Source organism: Fusarium mangiferae (genome assembly GCF_900044065.1).
Source record: "Fusarium mangiferae strain MRC7560 genome assembly, contig: FMAN_scaffold004, whole genome shotgun sequence".
Lineage (NCBI taxonomy): Eukaryota > Fungi > Ascomycota > Sordariomycetes > Hypocreales > Nectriaceae > Fusarium > Fusarium mangiferae.
In genome coordinates, this window is record NW_024573924.1 from 1,299,436 (window position 1) to 1,321,650 (window position 22,215).

The 22,215-nt window shown below is 49.7% G+C and overlaps 5 protein-coding genes across 5 annotated transcripts; 2 read left to right on the forward strand and 3 right to left on the reverse strand.

Annotated features, from left to right (window-relative positions):
- Positions 1 to 359: 359 nt before the first annotated feature.
- FMAN_09007 (uncharacterized protein) lies at positions 360 to 1,978 on the reverse strand (the record flags this gene model as incomplete). Its single annotated transcript, XM_041829799.1, has 3 exons — positions 360 to 1,562; positions 1,628 to 1,818; positions 1,870 to 1,978. The coding sequence occupies 3 exons, from the start codon at positions 1,976 to 1,978 to the stop codon at positions 360 to 362; spliced, it is 1,503 nt and encodes a 500-aa protein (XP_041680526.1).
- Positions 1,979 to 8,015: 6,037 nt separating this feature from the next.
- Positions 8,016 to 9,275, reverse strand: FMAN_09008 (uncharacterized protein; the record flags this gene model as incomplete). Its single annotated transcript, XM_041829800.1, has 5 exons — positions 8,016 to 8,075; positions 8,131 to 8,251; positions 8,307 to 8,732; positions 8,790 to 8,859; positions 8,915 to 9,275. The coding sequence occupies 5 exons, from the start codon at positions 9,273 to 9,275 to the stop codon at positions 8,016 to 8,018; spliced, it is 1,038 nt and encodes a 345-aa protein (XP_041680527.1).
- A 2,538-nt stretch (positions 9,276 to 11,813) lies between these two features.
- On the reverse strand, positions 11,814 to 13,201 carry FMAN_09009 (putative isovaleryl-CoA dehydrogenase; the record flags this gene model as incomplete). Its single annotated transcript, XM_041829801.1, has 2 exons — positions 11,814 to 11,904; positions 12,009 to 13,201. 2 exons carry the CDS (start codon positions 13,199 to 13,201, stop codon positions 11,814 to 11,816), a joined length of 1,284 nt encoding a protein of 427 aa, XP_041680528.1.
- Positions 13,202 to 13,635: 434 nt separating this feature from the next.
- FMAN_09010 (putative methylcrotonyl-CoA carboxylase beta chain, mitochondrial precursor) lies at positions 13,636 to 15,450 on the forward strand (the record flags this gene model as incomplete). The annotated part of the gene is made up of 3 exons (XM_041829802.1): positions 13,636 to 14,174; positions 14,228 to 15,272; positions 15,328 to 15,450. 3 exons carry the CDS (start codon positions 13,636 to 13,638, stop codon positions 15,448 to 15,450), a joined length of 1,707 nt encoding a protein of 568 aa, XP_041680529.1.
- Positions 15,451 to 19,388: 3,938 nt separating this feature from the next.
- On the forward strand, positions 19,389 to 21,966 carry FMAN_09011 (uncharacterized protein; the record flags this gene model as incomplete). Its single annotated transcript, XM_041829803.1, has 2 exons — positions 19,389 to 20,703; positions 20,756 to 21,966. 2 exons carry the CDS (start codon positions 19,389 to 19,391, stop codon positions 21,964 to 21,966), a joined length of 2,526 nt encoding a protein of 841 aa, XP_041680530.1.
- Between the last annotated feature and the right edge of the window lie 249 nt (positions 21,967 to 22,215).

Below are 22,215 nucleotides of genomic sequence, written 5' to 3' on the forward strand. Positions count from 1 at the left end.
ACGTGAGATAGACCCTTAAGCCCGTCCTCAGCTTTGCCATCAACGCCCGACCCCCTAGTTCGATCATGGTATGAAGAATCATACGTGCCACTCTCAAGCTTTCATTTCTGAGCCAATAGTCCTTCATCATATGGCAAGAATCTGGGATGTATATCAGATACCCATGCGGGTTGCGGATGTTTTGATGCATTCGTTCAACACTCCATGACAATGCGCCTAAAGCCATACGGAGAAAGAAGCATTTTGCTTAATATGTGAGCTAGGCCCTTGTTTATAAATGGTGTACATAGCCGTGGTGAGACCTTACCACGACACAGAACAACGCTGGCATAATGGATTTTAGGAATACAAATAATATTTTAGTTTCTGGATCGCGGCCTATCACCGCTTCGTGCCTTTTCCCGTTCAAGCAGTAGTGTCAGCTGGCTTTTTGTGCGTCCTAGGGGTACACTAGCTGTTGTAGTAGGAGGAGTTGGGGTGAAACGAGCATCGAGGATAGAGGGCTGTGGTGGTACAACGGGTATGGTGTGATGTTCAAGCCGTGAATGATCGATAGTACTCAAGTCCGACGTGGATCCAAACCCAGATTGATCGAGAATTGTGCCAGTCACCGCAACATTGGATGTCGATGAGGTGGCTTCTGTAAAGAGTCCAGGTGCTCGAATGTTGTTGTGCGGTTTTGGTTGATCATATCCGCCATGGGAATGGGATCGTGACATGGGGGGGGTTTCCTGACTTCTTCCACTTTCAAGCGATCCCACTCCGATGGTCGACCTTGAAGAAGCCCCTGACCCTCTTCGCTGTCCGTGGTTCGCTAGGTTTATGAGAGAACGAGCTTGGGGGAGTACGCCTTTCTCTCGATGAATGCTTCGAGGTCGATCTTTAGGGGGTGATGGCTGAGCTTCTTCTTCTATCACGTCCTTGACGACTTCGTTTCTGTATGTAACTGGCCGAACAGGAACTACTGGTTGCTTTCCTCGTGCCTTATCGCTCATCGGATATGTGCGACCTTCCCTGGCCATTCCATTCATGACCCTAGAGGCTGGTTGGTCGTGTTCCACGTTTGTGCGAGCAATGTGAAGTACGGGCCGCTGCAGCGTGCCATTCCTTGGCCCGCTTGACTTTCTAGGCCCGGCCTCTCGAACAGCCGGTTCCGCGCTTGATGACGATTTGCTTAGCTGAGTGGTTTTCTTACTCGTGACGGGAGACGAGAGGGTGAGATTTTGAGGGGACGCAATGGCCATTTTCTTCTTCGGCGCATCCGTTACATACACGGGCGCCTCAGACACTGTCGCGGCTGTGCTCCCTGAAGAAGGAATGTCGTCCTCATCAGCGGATTCATGGGGTGATACAAAACGAGCGGTTGGCCGAGGCCCTGATGATGACGGCCCTCGGGCTTTTTTCAAGATTGGGTGGGCGGGTGGCGGCTTTGAGGCACTTGAAGATAATGTCCTTAACGTTGAGTCGGTGGATTTTGAAGGGCGAGACCCTTGGGTTTGTGTCAGTGATGGGGCTGCCTGAGATTCAGCGGCTTCTAAAATCTGTTTGATCAGGGGTGGTATCTAGGTAGATTGTGTTAGTTGTCGGTGGATGTCACTGTGAGAAGATCAGCCTCAATGGCACATACATTGGGTCCTTCCCATCGATTTGGTGGTCCCTTGAGGGGCACAAAGGTTGGTCCAACCGAGATCTCCTCGTAGAGTTTTGCCAAGGCACTACCCTTGAGAAACCTGCGATCACTTCCCCAGACATGCCACCAAAAGTTTTCAAGTCGGCAAGCAGTCGGATCCTTGAGCTTCTTATATGTGGTCGTATACACTAGGAAAGCATGAGTGGTGTTCAATGGCTAAGGGAAGATTAGAAATTTACCATGCCAGTACTCCCAAACCTTGTCAGGGGGGACCAAAGGAAAATCAGCAACCTCCTTGTATATGTTTTTGGAATTGATGACAATGCCCTTCGGCAGTATCATAGGCATATTTGAATCCATATCTGAAGATTTTGAAGTGTTCAGTAGCCTCCGCAATGATAGGATATGCGCTTGGCGTGATCAACACACGACTGCTAATGCCACCCAGTGATTCTTCGGCGTAAAAGAGTTTATCGACGACTAGCAATATGAAGCATGGTCGCTAAATTCAATATAAGTGAGGGATAACGGGCCTATGGTGGAATCGACAGAGGTTAAATGATTGCAGGCACACACAGTGTCACTCAGTAAATAGCGATAGCCAATCTCCAATTTGGGTGCCGTAAACCACTGACACAGTTGTTGGAAGTTTTGAAACCGAGACAAGGGATTATTCGCTGGTAAAAAGCTTCTGGATCGCTGAAGTTGTTGTTCCAACGGTCCTGTGATCGGGCAACCAAAACTGGGCTGGGAGGTGCAGGTTATACAAGACTTTTTTGTCTCTGCTCTTAATTTGTTCTTCTCGCGTGGATCAATGATTGCCGATCTCCCTCAGAAAGAAACAACGTTGCAAAGAGAACCTCAAACCTCGAGATGGCCCGTGACTCGTAAGCTCGTGACGCAAAAATTGGCTTCTCGTGTGCAAAAAAGCGGCGAAAGTAATAAACTGTGGACCTTGTGCTGGTGAAGCGAGACAACTTTGGTGAGTGAAACTCGAGTGATGCAGTAGAAAGCTTAGCTCGGCGTGAGCTTTAGCTTTAGCTTTGGTCGTGAACTAAATCGAGGGCCGTTCAGGTGCCGTGTAAGTGTAACAGTGTGTTCGGGGCTGTTTTGTTACATCTGCAGGTTGAAGCCTCTTTTAGGAACGAATAAAGTCTGCGCGTCACGAGGTTAGGGGCACGAAAAGAAGAATGGACAGTTGAAGATATAGAAAATTCAGGGTCCAGAGGTAAAAAAGTCTGTACCTGCTAGTGAGCCGAAGAAAAAGACGGTGGAGAGCCGGTGGAGGGCCTGATGACAATGGCTGAAGATATCGAGTACTTTGAGCTGGATTTCATGGGTACGTTTCGGACTACTGAGTTCGTTGGGTCGGTATACATGAAAACTTCAATAGTGGCGGCGAAGTCGGAGGCGGCAGCTGATGCTGGGTTCAAGGTGAAAGAGTACCTCTTTGTACAAGTCAAGTTGTTGGAAGACTCCCACGTCTTCATAACCCGGGGCCGATAAGCTTCGGAGCTGATGCTGTGCCGACTCAGCACTTTTCAAAAAGACACGGGATTGCAAAATAGATAACGAGATCGGTGTGTCGCAAAAAAAAAAACCTGTGCAAGGCAATGGTTCCTATAGTTTTGCTTGTGACGACGGGAGGGAGAAGGATTGAAAAGGAGTCCCGTCCGCTTGGTCGGCCAAGATGGCGGCGAAAGACGGTGGAGAGACAGACGAACAAGGTCAGGTACCTTCCGGAGAGGCCGCTACTTCGCTGACCGGTCCAGGCCACAATGATCCAGTTTTGACGAGTGAGTACGGAGTACCCTGACAGCGGAATGAAACAAAGCCTCTGCCTCGACGGGAGAGCCAGGACGCCAGGGGGCCGGGTTCTAGCGACTTATCACCCAGCACGTTTATCTCTTTGGTGGAGTTGACGGGAGGGATGCTTGTCACCTCATCTGAGTGCTGTCGAAGCCGGTACGTACTGCGTCGTAGTCTAGGTACCTTACCTTAGGTGTATAGTAGGTATTGTGCTTGAGTAGTAGGCAAAGTAAGTAGGTAGCTCAGTGGAGGTGGTCCCTCCACAGACAATAGTGGACTTGAGGTGCTATCGGGTGCTGGAGCTGTAGTTGAGAAGCCAAAAGCAAGCACGCAAGCCACGAATGTCAGGGAGGAAGACAGTCCAGTTGCTGGAAGAAGAGATGTAAGGAACTGTACAAAGAAGTGAGGTGGAGTGGAATACAATAACTAGTAGTACGAAGGAGACGTTACTTAAATTAAGGTAAGAGGTTGGAGAATAAAATAAAAGTAAAAACAGGATGGGGAAATGGAAAAAAAGGAAACCTCGACTATGGGCTTTAAGATGGCCTGGACTGGAACTCGAGCTCTTTCCGTTGATGATCTGTGTTCGATGGAGCTGTTCCTTCCCTAGCTTAGCTCCCCATGACCTTTAGGAAGCTTGGGAAGGCACCCGCGGAGCAGAGCTTGGCGGGGCTTCTAGTGGCTGTCCCGGGTCTGCCTACATGCACTGGGGATTAGGTAGGTAGTTAGTACCTTGTCTTGGATGTGGATGTCATGGAAAGGAGAGGAACGATTCAGAGAAGCTTAAGGCTATCTCATGATTACGCGATACAAGAAATTGGAAGAAACAGAAACTAATTGATGTTCTACTCGAGAAGATCTGCTTGGCATCTCGCAGCGAAAGAGCCCAACAATACCAACCTATTCCTCAAACTTGATGAACTTCTGGAACCCACAGACGAGACAAGGGTAGTGGATGGGAAAAATATACGCTAGTAGGGGGGGTTACACTGGAACCTGAACTACCGGACACGCGGGCACCCTGTGACGTGCGTGCCCTTCCATGGGCTGAAGCTCACGGGTTTCTGTTCTCACATGGGCATAGACTTGGGCTGACCTCGACTGATGAGATCCATTCTCCATTGATGATGACTGGAACTTTTTGACCCAATTTTAAAGCCAGATTATCTGTGTAGTCGCCTTTATCAAATCTAGGTATGTACACACTGTGAATTTTGAGTTCTATCCTTTGGTGGTTCAGAGATCTAGCTACTAGGTAGGCACTGCATCTGTAGTCTTGTCTCACATCTCACTGAATATCTGTGGATGGACGGGCAGTAGGGCTGACAAGCTGTGTACAGTTGCCTCGGAGAGCAAAGAACCTTAGGGCCTCTACTCTAAGTGATGAAAAGAGTTATACAAGTTTAGTTCAAGCTTAGAGATGTTTTTAATTACCTATGGGGTTTTTTATTTTTAATCACCTAGGATAAGAGTTTCGTGTTTTCTTGTCTCCCTATAGTGGTTATGTATAAATACCTGAAGGACCTTACTTCCATCCCGTCTCCTCACTCCCACCTCATCTCACACCTGTGGCTAAGTACTTTATGTAGGGTGCCAGGGTGCATCAGGGGACAAGGGCTACCGACAGCATCGACAAGGATATGTATCTCAACATCGAGGTCACGGGGCCAATACTGAAATGAGATATTACCAATCATCAACTTCCAAGTCAATACTGTCCAGCTTTATGCAGGGCGAGCTGTCACTATGAATCAGGACCCAGATGTTTCGTGTTGGCCGCCTTCTGGACCTGAATGATATATGACCGTGAATGAATTCACCGCCCCCATGGCAATAGGCTTTTGCAGATTCAATAGATCGAAAGTTAGTCATAACGGATAACCCTGATCTATAACTGCTTTCTCTCAGCTTGGGTTTACGGAGTATCACGCTCGAGGCTTCGGCCTCAGAACCAACAGAGGCCATCATGTACACACAGTTTGCGGCTCTGCGAGCCCTCTCCCTTGTGGTTCCTGACTCAATACCGCCCAAAACGGGCACGATCTTCGACCCAACCGAAACATGACATTCACACCGAGTTCTGGAACAGTTATTAACGATTCAGATACCGACTCAGAGCCTAACCTATCTGCAACTCATCTCCTGACCTCTCAGAAGCTGAAACCGTCACATTGTCTGACATAAACTAGTCTACCTACCTCTATCCGGGCGAGATGATTGATCAACCTGGTTGACTGGGTGGATTGGCTGCAGGAGTCCTACCGGGATTCCCCTCCACACGGCTCAATCCTTTCATTGACTTTGATCGATTTTCTTTTTCTCTCCCTTTTGTCTTTCCCTCTTACAGGAGGCGTAATTTTCTCTAGGGTCTTCTGATCTGTTTCTCGGCGGGGTGGATCGATAAGGTAGGTACCCAGCGTCGTCATGGTCGTGTGACTGACCACATCAGCCACATGGGACAGCACAGACTCGATGCGTTCGTTTCTCAGACTTTCGCTTCTCTGAAGCTCTTCCCCGCCTCCAAGTAACTAAGCTCCAAGCTGTACTGTAGGTATTAGTGTTTCACGAGACCAATTCAGAACTCTCTAGGCGGAGGTCGCCTTGTTCCTGGAGGCACCTGACGCTGAGATGATGAAAGGAGGGGTTCACATCCAGCCATCCCGTCTCTAGGCTTGGACTAGAGGTAAACCTTCTCGAGAGTTCAAGCATTTGTCGGCCGAGAGGAATTGCGGGATTCGTCACACGTATCGGCACGGAGGGTTGTGCCTAGGTTGAAACCGGCAATGATGGGGGAGGTGCTCAACGTCGGCTTTAGAGTTGGAGACTTGGGAGACTCGGCTAACTGTGGAGAGCTTGAGCTTGAGAGAGCTCTTGTATGCCATGACCACGACCACGCCGCGTTTGGGCCTTTGTCCGGGGAAACAAACATGCATACCCTGTATGAGTGCGTGAATGACCTGCTCTCGACGGACATACCATCGAGCTTGCTTGCGGCGAGGTCTTCATTCATCGTTTATCTCACCCAGGTCACGCACCCACGTGGTCGAGAGTCGAGTGCAAGGTAAGGTGGTACCTTACCTTCAGGTGCCTCGAGTCGACAGGCCTCCCCACGCTGCGAGCCACACCCAAGCTTCATGGTTGTGGGGATCCTTGTTAGAGATCCTGAACTGGAGCTTCTGTCAGAGCTGGAGGGGTTGCAGATGATCAAAAAATGCAATACAAAGCTTCCTATTTGGTCACCGCGGGCCGACACTGATTTTCAGGGTAATTGCGCCATTTGTATCACTCGGAGGGTCATCGCTCGACTATCGGATGTCGGAGGCCAGGTCAGGTCAGGCATGGAGTGATAATGAAGTTGGCATTCAAGACAGCCTACTCCGTACATATCCTGGACTAACGACGACGACGGAATGATAATAGTGGCATTCATGAGCATTGATTCGAATAGGCACCGTTCTTGTATCACCTTGTTCATCATCTATCTATATAGTATCATGGTAGGCCGTGGATAAGATTTGATCCAGATTCATGGTAAAGCCTACCACCCTAGGTACTACAACATCTCTGTCCTGCAACCACCATGTTGTGCCAGATTCTATCTAGGTCACGGCCACGAACAATCACACAGTCTCAGAGTTTTCACCCTTATATCTGACTGATACCCAACAATCGTGGTGGCTGCATCTATAGTTGCATTCAGACGTGATTGTGTGCTGTAGCTGATCTAACCTACAACGGCAGCTGTTTGGCTGTACCATGGCATCGGTGTCAACGAACGTGTTGGGGTTTCTCTGCAGCCCGATCCTGTTTCGGTCGGCAGTACCGTCAGGCATTTGCTGGGTGTGGCGGGTTGCACTCGGGAATGTCATGGGTTTTAATCTGCAGCTATCCGATCTCGGGAAGTGTCACCTAGTCACCGGCATCTCTATGACGGTACCTTATCTAATAAGTAGGCATGCCGTGAACTACGATAGGGGCTGAGCTTCGATGAATGAAAATTTTCAACTAGCCTTTTATTAGTGCTGCTAAGAAATGCATGTTTAAAGCAAGAATAGCTGATAAGCAAAAGCAAAAGCAAAAGTACGGAGTGCGCGAATGTTGACGGCCATGCCCAATCAAATGTGCACTCCGGACAAGGAACACGAAAGATTTATCAAGAGAACATTTCAAAGAATCCACAGGCCCCCTTAGAACCATTGGGTCAAATTGGTATAGTTGGAGATCCTCAAAGACATGATGTGTGCATAAGCAACACTTCACGCAACAACATTACTATTCATAAGTGTCAACCCGTTTCTGACCACATTAGCCATTTGTATTTCGACTTGAAAATAAAGCAAGTTGCAGGTCAATGTCAATGGCAATGTAAATCTCAACCTCAACCTCAACCTCGAAAGTTATAGAAAGCATCTGTGCTCATTTTCTTCAAGACATCGATCGATGTGCAAGTTTCCTCGTCTCATTAGTTACATTATCGAATTCCAGTCGCTATCGGGCACGCCAGCCCAACTGTAAGGAAAACCAATCAGGGTGCAAATTTTAGCCAAACTCCTTTTCGCCTTTGTTTCATAGAAACTCAAGTTACTGTGTAACCGCCGTCAACTCGGATATCAGCGCCAGTGACATAGGAGGAGGCCTGTCAAGGATCACCGGTCAGTTCAGAATTTCGAAACGCCAGGGAGTACACTTACATCAGACAGCAGGAAAGCAACAGGACCCATGAGATCTTGAGGCTGGCCCATCTTGCCCTGAGGGATGAGGGAGGTCCACTTCGCTTTGAGATCAGGGTTGTCATCAAGGATCTTCTGAGTGCTGTGGTGACCACGTTAGTTACAGCTTTACTGGACGTAGCTTTGAGTACACATACAGAGCAGTCAGCATGTATCCAGGAGAGATGCAGTTAACTCGAATGTTGGCATGAGCCCATTCAACGGCGAGAGATGCGGCAAGGTGCCGAACACCGGCCTTGGCGGCGTTGTAGGGAGCCTGTGGCTGAGGGACATTGACAATGGCACCTGACATGCTACCGATCATTACAATGCTTCCCGGGGCCTTTCGCTCCATCAGGTGGCGAGCAACTGAGGTCGCAAAGAGGTAAGTACCGTCGACATTGACAGCCCAAAGCTTGCGGAGACGATCGATGGGGTAGTTCACGGCTTCAAAGTTCTCGGTGAAGCCAGCTGAAGTGACCAGGTTGTCGATTTTTCCATGCTCCTTAACGACCTCAGCGATACAAGCCTCGACAGACTCGGGGTCAGAAACATCGGCATAGTGGGCTGTGACCTTTGGGGTTCTAGGGGGGCATATGTTTAGTCTGGCACAGTTGAAACTTGTGAAATGATGAACTCACCGTCGAGCTCGAGGGTTCTCCTTCTTGAAAGCTTCAATGAGAAGACTGGTCTGTTTTTCAGCTTCTTCCTCTGTGACATGGTCAGTATGACTTCTTTGTCCGCTGATCACAAGATATGCACTCACTGTTCATGTCAACGAGAGCAAGGTGTGAACCAGAAAAGACCATTCCCTGGCCCATGACAAGACCCAAACCACGAGCACCACCAGTGACGATACCGACATGACCATCAAGCGAAAATGTAGGAAGTGTGGGCTTCACGTACTGGCCACCAGTGCCAGCGACAGGCTCGCTGCTAGGGAGCTCATGGTCTTCTGGGTACTCGACCTCGATCTGAGGGTCAGTTTGGGCGTATTTTCCTGGCTTATCTTGACGAGAGGGGCCACTGTGAAGCTTTCGTGCACCAGCGAACGTGATAGAAGGGCGGATCAGAGCCGGGGAGGCAATCCGGCGGGCACAAAGGCGCAGAGCAGGTGCAAAAGACATTGTCAATGAGCAACCCAAAGTGTGGGTATCACGAGAAGACGCGTGAAAGAGAAAAGAAGACGAGGAAGACTCTCTCGTGAGATAGACGATGTTGCTTTATGAAAGCAAACTATGGCAGCCCAAACCCCAAGACTTGTGAGCTCAAGTGGCAATAGCTTGAGCTGGAGCTCCCTCAGCTTGACGTCGATGGTGCAGGGATAAGCACTGTTGATTAGCGCCCAGGAACAAAAGCGGGAAAAGATGTACGCCAATGATGCCGCCAAAGTCAACTGTAATTCGAATTGGAGAACAGTGGTGACAATTGGGTGGATGGATGGATGAATGAGGAGGAGGAGGAGGAGGGGGATAATTGGCGATGAAGAAATGGGGAGGTGGGAAGCAGGGAAGCAATTGTTATTTATTAATTTGTTATGCGTATTACCTACACCACCAAGAATTCGTAAAGGGAACTAGACCACCAGACAAGACTTTGCTGATATTATGCTGAGCCTCCCGTTGCGTTTCCCAAAATTTTGAGGTCTCGTGTATGTAGCACTCGTCGTTCATCCCGCCTGGCCTGGGCCACCAAAAAAAGCCTCCAAAGTCCACTAGAAACCTGGCCCCCACCCCCCGGTTCGGCCGGCTCTCATCTCATCTCAACGACATTTGATGGGCAAATCCACAATTCTATCTCGAATCCATGATGCAGCAACGGGGATCATATGCGCGGATCCCTTCCAGTTGTTCCAATTTGGCAACGCACATTACCATTGACGGTCTAGAATTCCCCATCCATCTCATCTTTCTTCCCTTTGCTTTGCCTTCCCCTCATTTACCCATCATTACCAAGACATTATCACAGTCTACTGCTAAGGTACGCTCAGATATTCTGTGGACCGACTGGATTGGAACCCCGCCCCAGGCATCAGTCTATAGAGAATGACCCAAGAGCCTGACCTAACTTCATCTCTCTTAAGTAGCTTTTGGACTATACTAAGAACATACCGGAATCATACCATCAAAGTCTTCCAACATGTTCGATGGCTTAAGCGAGATGGAGACTAACATGAGTGGCCGGGTACCTTCCATAGCCCAGAGACTCGCAGGCAGCAGCTATTCAACCTCGAGGACCCAAAATTATAGAAGCCCGATCGTGGTAGTGCACTACCTAACTAACCCCTGGCACTCAGGTTGAACTGTCCCGGATTTCCATTTTCGGACCTGGAGGTGGAGGCCAGAAACATCCCCACAATGTTAACACTCGCCTAACCAAGGAGCTCTCTAGGTGAGAGCATGGGGTATCGAGACCCATGGAACAATCCCCAAAGCCAATGTTTCCTCTCTTCCAATTATCTCTACAATCCCTGCCCGTGGCCGCATAGCTCCGCTCTACGGCATCAAACCCGACAACATTCTAAACGTTCTAGACAAGCAAATCATCACTCGTGTCCGGCTGGGTGTTTCAGAGCCTCAACATGCAGGCTGCAATAGCCTATGATCCCGGTGGTAGAGTGACTCGAGAAGAAAAGAAAAGAAAAGAAAAGCAGAGAAAAGCAGAGAAAGTTGCTCACGGCATGAAGCCAACAATGGTCAGGGCCACCACTTCAACATGTCGGTGGCGGGTCTATTATGCTCGGTGTGCAAGTGAGGTGTGTTGGCACCCCTTCACCGTTCGGCATGCCAAAGTCAGAAGTACAAACTCATGTAATAAACGGTGTCACATTTTGATCGATCGGAATTTCTCATGTCTCATCTCATTCAGGAGAGAGAAGAGGGAACTAGCAAGAGAACAATAGAAGTTGGCCGACCTGTTTGGATCGGATCATCCTGTCACGAGGCCCTCGGCAAATCAACCAAGCCAGGTATCAAAAGCAAAATCAACCAGGGCTGTTCATTCGAGTTCTGTGCCGGGCTGTATTATTGGAGCATTGGAAACAAATGGAAACTTGTCATGACAAGAGCCTGATAGGAAATGTCATCTTGGTGGGGGTGACCGCCGGCAACTCAACACCATCAGACATACCATGTAATATCACGATCTTTATAATTCAGTGCTCAACCGCTGAATTCCTGATCAATGCTTCCGCAATTTGCTATAAACTCTGTCGGCAAGTGAGAGAGTCTGAATTATCCAATGGCAACCCAGACATGTCTGTTAGGGATTGGGGATTTGATTGAGCCTCCATGAACTACTCCTCATAAGTTGCGTGGGGCTTGTCGCTTGGTGCATCGTGAGATTCACAAACTGTCTCAGACTTGACACTTTCATGGGTTATTTTTATTTTATTTTCTCGTTTCTTAGTTCCTGTGTTTTATTGGTTATTCAATCCATTGCAGCCAATATCTTGATACGGAATTCTTGCATCATAGCATGCTTAATCAAGATCGGATCGCTCTCGTCTAAGACCTGGCCCTGCGAGAGTCGACGATAGCTACACCTGTGGAGCTATTCTTCTGGCTCGGTGCCTTGCTTCTATCATTTCATGGCTCATGCATTGATCCTAGCGCGTGTTTTCATAGGTCAGCCCACACATCATGCTGTATTGTTATACTTTCTCTTCAAGCCTGCGCATACTCCTTGTTGAAAGCCCGACCGATAACCATTCTTCGAATCTCGGAAGTACCGGCTCCAATCTCATATAACTTGGCACTAAAAATGTGGTTAGTGAGCGGTTCAGAATTCAGTTATGTGCCCAAGGCCCTCAATGTCTTTAAGATTGACACCGGAGAGACAACAAGGGGTTTTGAACTTACTCTCGAAGCAATCGTGATGCGGGCATTTCCTCAACATAGCCCATTCCACCAAGAAGCTGAATACAGTCGAGTGTGCATTCCGTCGCCCGCTCAGCCGCATACAGGATGGCTCCCGCGCAGTCCTGTGTGCGGATCAAACCGTTCTCGTCGACCGCCTTGGCGGTTGTGTAGGTATAGGCACGAGAAGCCTGGAGCTTCGTGTACATATCGGCCAGCTTGCCCTGGAGCAACTGGTTGTGAGCGATAGGCTGACCGAACTGCTTGCGCTGGTGTGTGAAGGGTAGGGCAACATCTAGTGAAGCCTGCATGATGCCCAGAGGTCCAGCACTCAACACCAAGCGCTCCAGATCGAGACCTTCCATCAGGACTCGCACACCTCCGTTGACCTTGCCAAGGATGTTCTCTGTAGGTACGAAAACACCGTCAAACATCAGTTCGCCAGTGTTGCTGCCGCGCATGCCCATCTTGTCGAGTTTGCGAGCACAGCTGAAGCCCTCGCTCTTGGTATCCACGATGAAGGCCGTGATACCCTTAGAGGCCTTCTCGGGCTCTGTCTTGGCGTAAACCACAATCACATCGGCGTCAGGGCCGTTAGTGATCCACATCTTGGATCCGTTCAGGACATAGCCACCGTCGACGGCCTTTGCTGTTGTTCGCATGCTGACGACGTCACTGCCAGCACCAGACTCAGACATGGCCAGCGCGCCAACACTTGTGCCAGCAATTAGGCCAGGTAGGTACTTTTGCTTCTGCTCTGGAGATCCATTGAGTTGCAACTGGTTGACGCAGAGTTGTGAATGTGCTGCGTAACTGAGACCGATAGAACCAGATGCCCGTGATAGCTCCTCCATAACAATGATGTGCGCCTGGTAACCCATAGCGAGACCCCCAACGTCCTCGTCAGCTGTGATGCCTAGAAAGCCAGCTTCACCAAGCTTTTGCCACATCTCTGCTGGGAAGGCATTTGTCTTGTCTGTCTTTGCGGCGACCTCTTCTGTGATCTCACGGCGTGTGAATTCCTGCACACGCTCCCTCAACTCATCGAGCTCCTCATTTGAAGGGGCTTCGAAGCCTTTGGGGTGTTTAGAAGAGTGCAAGCGAGACTGAATGGCAGGGAGAGTCACAGCTGGGCGGAACCGACGTGCCACGACAGGTCGTGCCAGTGATCTGAATGTTCGTACACTTGTTGCCATTGTGAAGGCGTCCACGGCTGAGATGAATGAAGTGAATGGATGATGGAGAAATGAGATGATGAGAATTTTTCTCTGCTTATCTTGGTTGTTTTTCCTTCTTCTTCTTGTTTTCTTAGATAGATTTGAAAATGACACGACCGAGGGAGTGAAAAGCGGCCGGAAAACACGGGCTTCGATAGCCGTCTTTGATACCCGGCTTGTGGCGGCTCCTAACGGCCGGCCCGCTTACCCCAGGTTTTCGACGTCACAAGCCTCGGCCTTAGGCGTAGCCCGCGCTTCGGCTTTAGAGATTGTTTATTCTTTAGGAGAATTGAGAAGAACTTCCTTATTTCCCGTCCTTCTTCCTTGAAAGAGCCTCTTATTCTCGTCGCAGACTTTTTCCAAAGCGGACTGAGTATCCCAGAACCACCAAAAGCAGAGCCTTCAGATCAGACATGACGCTATCACGTTCATCGCGCCAGGCGATACTGCTCGGTCGCCAGTTCAGTCGGCGCACACAGATCTCTTCGCAGAAACGAGCTGTCGCAAATCTCACTCCTCCGCACCAGGCCAATGCCATCTCACGGATCCAGACAAACGTTGATCCGTCATCAGACGAGTTCAAGGAGAACGAGAAGCAGATGAGCGAGGTCATGGGCCGCATGCAGGAGCTCGCCCGCAAGATTCAGCAAGGAGGACCTGAGAAGGCCAGACAGAAGCACATCGCGCGCAAGAAGATGCTCCCCAGAGATCGAGTTACAGCTCTGATCGATCCTGGAACTACATTCATGGAGCTCTCGCCTATGGCTGGCCATGAGCTTTATCCAGAGGCTGAGGTGCCTGCAGGCGGTATCATCACCGGTGTGGGTGTTGTCGAGGGAGTGACATGCGTGATCGTCGCCAATGACAGCACAGTCAAGGGCGGCACATACTACCCCATTACAGTCAAGAAGCACTTGCGAGCGCAAGCTGTCGCAAGAGAAAACAAATTACCGTATGTAACCAAGCATTCTCACACAAAATGATACGCGAATTGACAGCTGCCAGATGCATCTACCTTGTCGACAGCGGCGGTGCCAACCTCCCCCATCAAGCCGACGTTTTCCCCGATCAGAACCACTTTGGTCGCATCTTCTATAACCAAGCCCGCATGAGCTCGGAGGGTATTCCCCAGATCGCTGTGGTCATGGGTCCTTGCACAGCAGGTGGCGCCTACGTCCCAGCAATGAGTGACGAGAGCATTATCGTCCAAGAGCAGGGTCACATCTTCCTCGCCGGTCCTCCCCTTGTTAAGGCTGCGACAGGAGAGGTTGTCAGCCACGAGGACTTGGGAGGTGGCAAGATGCACTCTTCTGTGTCTGGCGTTACAGACTACCTGGCTGTGGACGACGCACATGCTGTCGTATTGGCTCGTCGCTGCATTAGCAACCTCAACTGGCCCAAGAAGTCACCAGAGACTCAAGCCCCCAAGCCTGCCTTCTCAGAGCCTCTCCACGATCCCGAGGAGCTCCTTGGCATTGCTACCACCAACCTGCGAAAGCCTCTGCCTATTCGCGAAGTCATTGCTCGTGTTGTGGATGGCTCTGAGTTCTCCGAGTTCAAGCGCGACTTCGGCACTACACTCGTGACTGGCTTCGCCGAGATCTACGGCCACAAGGTTGGCATCGTAGCCAATGACGGTATTCTCTTTGCCTCGTCCGCTGTCAAGGGCGCTCACTTCATTGAGCTCTGCTCTCAGCGCGGCATCCCATTGGTATTCCTACAGAACATTTCCGGATTCATGGTAGGATCACAGTCCGAGCGTGACGGTATCGCAAAGCACGGTGCCAAGCTAGTCACAGCTGTTGCATGTGCTGATGTACCCAAATTCACCGTCGTCGTTGGTGGCAGCTACGGCGCCGGAAACTACGGAATGTGCGGACGAGCTTACAGTCCAAGATTCTTGTGGATGTGGCCCAACGCCAAGGTTGGTGTTATGGGTAGCGAGCAATTGGCTGCTGTAATGGAGACTGTCGGCAAGACTGTCGATGGTGGGCTGAAGGAGCGTATTGAGAAGGAGAGCGATGCCACATTCTCCTCTGCTCGATTATGGGTAAGTCACATCTTCGTGACTCTTTGTGAATGAATCAAGGCTAACATTTGTGTAGGACGATGGCATTATCCCTCCTCAACATACAAGACGATACTTGGGTCTGGGTCTGCAGGCTGCTATGGGAGGTAGAAACGAGGTCAAGGCCGGTGATACCAGATTTGGCGTCTTCCGAATGTAATGACTTGTATGCAGTAAAATATGTTAATTTATTATAAACACCTACTGAAGTTTATGTTGACATGTGGGTTGGGAAAGAGTTGGGCTTTGCATAGGGCTTTGTGAACAAGTCAATAGCTCAGTAAGTCTTGTCCGGTGCATCCCTGTCACAGTCCTCGGGGCTTTACTCATAAGCTTGCACGACATACACGCAAGTTAAATATATAGATCTTCTAGGCTGGTATAGTCGAGTGTACGCCCCATCTCTGAATGGAACTAATACCCACTAGCCAACGCATGCATAACTGTTGGACATTGGAATGTATATGCTCCTAGTTTTAAGATGTTATTGTAAGATTCTCGCTCCTTTATGTGGCTTTACAAGTTATGTGATTCCAAATGCTTTATTGACCAGGCTCACTAGTGGGACATGACCACATTTTAGACTTCCAATGAGGCATCCTCATAGTGAATGTCACGCCCGTAGAGTACCAAAATTGTGTAAGAAGAGGCCTTTAGATGTAATATAATAAGAGATTGTATATTCTGTGTACTGAATATGCTAAGTTCTCGTTGTTAGGTATTAACAAATAAGTTCAACTTTATGACGGTAGGACTAACTTACCCTAGAGATACATGGAAAACGCGGGTTATGGAAAATCAATAAATGATCGACACTCGACAAAGATCCATCCCACCCTGGCGAACTGATGACGTTGGAGGGCCCTCCACCGATAAACATGAAACACGCCAAGGAAGGACGATGGAACCCAACTAAAGTGATAACATGCAGGTCTGATTTATCTGGACCCGACGCCCGGACATTGATCAATTGTGTATGTACAGCCATTCATGGCTGTTTGCTTTTGATCATGTGAAGCTTTAGGTCCAAACAAACAGTATGTACTTATGTTTAATAAATGCCATCTTGTCGGCCAAAAGCAACTGTCACACAGCGGGAAATGCTTTCTTTTACGCCAGGGCACGGAATCGATCGAATCCAGATCTTGAAGGGTGAAACACCACGTCGACTCAAATGTAGCCGACACAAATCAACTTCCAGGGCCCCTTGTGAGTTATCGTAAGATGCGGACACGATAACAGTTGAAGTGTCGCATATGCTAGTAACTCTGTTAGATGCTCCGACGGTTCCGAGCGACTTCTGTATCAGAGTTAATAAGAAGCGCAGGCTAAACTCGCAAACTGTTATGTGATTCAGGCTCAAGTTGGCGGACGGACTGTTGGTAATATGAAGAAATTAAAGGCCATGAACTCAATTGATATGAAATCGCGCATGACCGTGGCTAGTGCATCAAACAAATTGAATCTCATCAAGCACCAAACGACGGACGCTACTCAATGTGATCGTCTAATGTCCGAGGCAGAAGCCTTACCGTGCACTAATGGGGTAGTCTATCGAATCGAGCCCACGCGAGTTAGCTTGATCTGTAGCGTGACTTCGGCTGTTTATTTCGGGTGTGTCAATTGATATTCATCAAATTATCGTGAACATTTGTTCAGCTTCTCGGTGCAAGGCTGAGCGCAAAAAGCTTGGCCTGTCAAGGCGGAGGAAACGAATAAGATTACCTCCGAACTGATGGAGTCAGATTAAATTGCTCTCGACAGAACGAAGGAAGATAAAGATTGATAAAAGTATGGAGCACATTCTAAGACATCCAAGGGCCCTAGAAGAGGAGCGTGAATCCTGGAAATTATCAGACAAAAGATGGATCTCGTCTTGTGTTGGTCTTGTTGTTGGTGTTGAGAGAGACATACATACAGACATTGACTGAATGACTGCGAGAGAGCTCAAAAAGTCAAAAAAAGGTGGCTTGCACTCTGTGACTAGGGCCCGAGCTGCAGGAACAGAGCACGCTAGTGTTTCTGCTAAACTTGAGAAGCTACCTAGTACCTACCTAGGCTAGGTAGGCTGTTGCAAGGGACCCCCCCCTAACTTACCTCAGGTTAGCAGCTTGGCTGGGCTTGGCTTCTAGGGGTTTTCGACAGTCGATACCCTGGCATGATTGGTGGGACTTACACTTCAGACGGACGAGCAGCCAGTGGGAGAACAGTGGCTTGTCTCCCGTGCATTTATGGGGAAAAACGGCCAACGGCCAGATGCGCCCCTTTGAGAGGTCATGACCGCTGCCCCTTCATCTCTGACTCTCTATCGTCTCTGTTCGTATTGCGCCCCGTGTGAGTGAATCTGATTCTTGGATGGCGTTTGTGAAAGTGAGCAGGGTGGTCCCATGTTGGAATAACGACGATCCTGCAGCAAGATGCTAAGTATCGTGATGGGGCTTGCTCACCCGTAATAACTGGATCAGTCGAGTGGGTGTTTGCGTTGTCTCTGTGCCTCTCCCGTGCTCCCGTCTGGGTGTTCCATTGTGGAATAGCCCTGTTTCGCAGGTGAGTGAAGTTCGGGTGCTTGCTCAACTCCAACCTAGGGTCCCCCGAAAGCCTCACCAATCTACTAATGTACCCGGAGCTTGGGTCGTCCTTTCAGTTCCATTTCCTCTCTTCTCCCCTCGCTTCGCCTCGCTTTTCTTCCTCCTCTCCAACCTCACCCGCACTCTTTGTGCCTATTGTACTGTACTGGTACCTACAAGCCTGCTTCGACCCAAGCTGTCGTAGTCTGCGCCTCGTTACATTCATTCGTTACTACTTTGATTTTTCTCCAACTGTGCTTCTATTGTGCACCTTTTTTTCGTTTTTTCACAACTCTTCTCTTTTACTATTCCTTTTTTAACGGGTCTGTCTAGAAGATAATCAGACCAACTTTTTTTCTTTTTAGCTCTTCTTTTTGCTTTGATAATTTTGACAATTAAATAAGGGGCCACAAAGAGATAATCAGGTTCAAGGAAAGAAGCAAGAGCAAGAGCTGGGAAATCGAACGCCTCACCACGCCTTCCTCCTCAACAAACAATTGGTGCCTCATCGATCTGGCCTTGGCTTCTATCCTTCTATAGGATCTCCTTTCACCACTTACAACCATTATCGTCTCATCACCTGGAGCATCCTCAAACCATCGAGACGCAACTTTGAAACGCGATTCGTCCAGAGCCATCTCCTCGGTGACACGCCGCCTCGTCTCACGACGCCAGCATCGACTTTGGCCTTTGCCCACTGGTTCTCGATTCCGACTCGAATTTCGTCCCCATCTGCTGTGCTGCTCTACTACGGAACCGATCCCTTCCATCCTTTTAGTCGTTGATTGCGAGCCCCTGTGACGTTGACTTGATTTGTCGCGCCCAAATGATCTCATGAAGTCGTGACCTTCTTTCGCTTCTTCGGTATGTTTTCCCTTTCGTTGTTACCAAATCTTGAGATGGCCTGGACGCCATCTTGATTGTTTCACTTCAATCTTTCGCATCTTCCTCCACCCATATCCCCTTGTAATTCTAACACTTTCTCTTCAGACTATTTCTCATTTGCATTGCTTGCAGCGCCTGCGAGGTCTGGATTACCGTGCAACAATCTCTCATTTTTGGGTCGATCCGTCTTATTTTCTCTCACGTTCTCTTCTATCCAAGTTTTCATCTTGCCTATTTTTACTTCGCTTCTCACATTTCTCGTAACCTCGACGTAGCCTGTGGCTGTACGACCCGATCGAGTCCAAAAGAGGTCAGCTTTTCATGTTGCAGCACCCAAACAATTCGCACACAGACTGCTTTGTCCATATACGAACGCCGTGTCAGTGATTCCCCACAAGGTCGATTCAAGCGCTGCAGGTCATCGGATACTCGCATCATTTCATCACTTCGGTTCTTCGCAACTTCTCGGCTTCCTACATACAGTTGAACTGCATACAGGGGCTCGCTACCGGATTTCTAACCGTGTTACGCTGTTGGGTTTGGATGAACTCGTGACTTGGCATAAAGGAACCAAATGAGTCAGATGTATGATGGAAGAGGGATGGACTCAGCACCCGCATCTGGATCTGTAAGGAGAGCACGCGAGATGGCCCAAGGTGGATATCCGCGACAGCAGCCTCTATACCCAGACAACATGGACGACAGCCCGCCTGGCGAACTGAGGGCTCCTCCTCGTCGACCCATGGGAGGACACCCCTCCGCGCAGTCAAGGCTTCCGAAACCCAAGGCTGCGCCTGCCATTGATTATAGAAGTGGGAATTCTGGTGTTGCCATATCTCGACCACAGCAAGTTCCACAATGGCCTCTACCCGGCCCTCCGATGGCCGCTATGAATTCGCCCGACCCTGAACCATATCGACCACCACCCGGTCGACCGACTCAGGCCCCTCAACGACCACCCAGACCCAGCCAAGTTCCTTCTTTGCTGGATCAGTCTCGACTCCAAGAACCGACCCCAGTGTTTCTCACACCCGAGTCTGACGACTATCACTCTTCCGTTCCGCCTTCCCCATCCTCCCGAATGACCACCTCTAGTCTTGGATCGCTCCCTGACTTCCCCGAGCCCAATCAATCGACAGCTACAGATTCTAATAGAAGAAGTGTCAATCTGGGGCCCCCAAGAGCCAGCGCTAACCTAGGACCTCCCCCGTCATCTCGAAGGGGCGCATCATCCTTCTACTCACACGCTTCTTTTGTCTCGCCGATTCCCGAAGAGAGTCTCAATTCGAGATCGCACGGCTCTTACGCCTCAAGTGCGGCTATGCCTGAAAGTTGGCCAGCAGGTTCTCGGGCTGTCAGTCCCTCGTATTACGACGAGACAGACAACAAGAGTCAGGATTCCGCGTATGATGAGTTCCATGATGAGAGCAAACTGGTCCGCAGTGCAAGCATCGGCAAGAGAGGAAAGCCCTCAATTGTTACTACCAAATCGTTCATTATGGAGCCCAATCACCGACCTGCACCATCACCAGTTCAGCCTTTCGACTCGGGAACCGGCTATATTGATGCTTCAACAAGCTCTTCTAACACCCTTCCTCTGGCGAAGACGTCGGCACCTTCGCAAAACCCTCATGACAGCCTTAGCCCCGACGCTATCTTGGGTGCATATGCTGCTGCCAGCGCCACCAACTTGTCAGAAGTACCAGTGCCAGCGCCAACACCTTCACCTCAGCCTTATAGTCGACTTTCGGCTATTCGACGACCCCCAAAGCTGGACATTGAAGCAGTGAGAAGGGCAGAGGAGAGGGGCAGTATCACCAGCTTGCCTGATCTGATTCGACGTGCAACTCGCCTTGCGACCATGATTGATTCTGGCAAAAGACCAGCGAGCCGATTCGATAACTTGAATGATTTCTTTGACGACAAGGGGCAGACTCGAGGGGGTGACAAAGAAAACTCAGGTAAGAATATCTGCTTTAGGATATGATGTTTTGATGAACTTACCTGTCCTAGGACTATCGGATATGCTGGCAGCATTCCCTCCTCCCGCACAACAATTAGAGCGACAGAACCGTGGATCCTGGTTTCGGACGACATCTTGGCCCCTGGCCCCCACCCGCCAGGGTGATGCTTCTTCACGATCTGGCCTTCGCGAGATGACGCCTTCGGATGAAGGCGAGGGCAAGCGACGTCGGCGCTGCTGCGGTCTGCCTGTGTGGGCGTTTGTTCTCTTACTACTGTTACTTGTTGGTATAATTCTGGCCGCTGTCCTTGTACCATTGGAATTTTTCGTCTTTAAGAACTTGGGCAATGATGAAAAGCCAAAGTCTGCCCTTGCTCAATGCCAAGAATCATTAAAGTGCCAGAACGGTGGAACAAACATCATGTCGCAGGGTACATGCTCATGCATTTGCACAAATGGTTTTACAGGCTCCGACTGTAGCGCAGGTGGCTCCGATGGTTGCACGACTACGGACTTAGGCAACGATCTGAACAACGTGACGCTTGGTAAAAGTATTCCACGCCTTATCGAGAACAGCCAGAAAAACTTTTCTGTCCCTCTATCTGGAACTGCCATCATGGCGAAGATCAATGCTGCAGAGCTGTCCTGTATTGCCCAGAACTCCCTGGTTACTTTTGATGGCGCTGCAGCACGCAAAAGGAATTTGCTTGACAGCCTGGCTCTCCAGTTCAAGCGGGAGGCCGCTGCACCGACTCTCATTGCCCGTGCACCTGAAACTGCCCCTGCCGTCGTCGTATCGTCCGAAACCGCCGCGCCAACTACACTGGTGGTTGACGAGGGAAGCCCCGAAAACGCGCCAACCTCAACAAGCGAAGCTGGCAATGCTGCACAGACCTCAGCGGTAGCAGAACCATCGCAGACACAGGACCCGATGACCAAGTTCAAGATCACAAACGAGGTCCTCGACTTTGCACGTATTGCCGTCCTCTATGTGTTGCAGGAGGAGGACGTGGAGAGTGCCGAAGACGCTCAATCTAGCCTTGCGCAATTCTTTGCCAAGGCTCGTAAAGAAGCAGGCGTTTTGGCAAAAGAGGCAGCTAATGTCAGTATTGGCGACAAGGAATCGGTTGACTTGTTGAGGTACAAGATCAGTATCGGATCCAAGACAATAGGAGGAAACGTGAAGCGCCATGTGTTATCTCCAATGGCTGCTCTCACCCACCCGTCTCTTCGGCATAGAGCAGTCCATGGGCCAAGGTGAAGCAGAGCAGCGAGGTTCAGATGATCCAGGAGTCAAGAGTAGACACTGTATATAAGGCATGAACATAGGTAAATATGCATTTCGCAATGATGGCGTCGGTCTAGTGCTTTCGTTTCGTTACTTGCTTCAGTTCAGCTTCGCCAGGGCCGGGCCATGGATGGTAATGAGTGCGGAATAAGTAACGGGACAGATGAAGAAGACGGAGAAAGAAAAGAAGGAAAGGAGGAAGAATTTTGCATAGGCATTTCG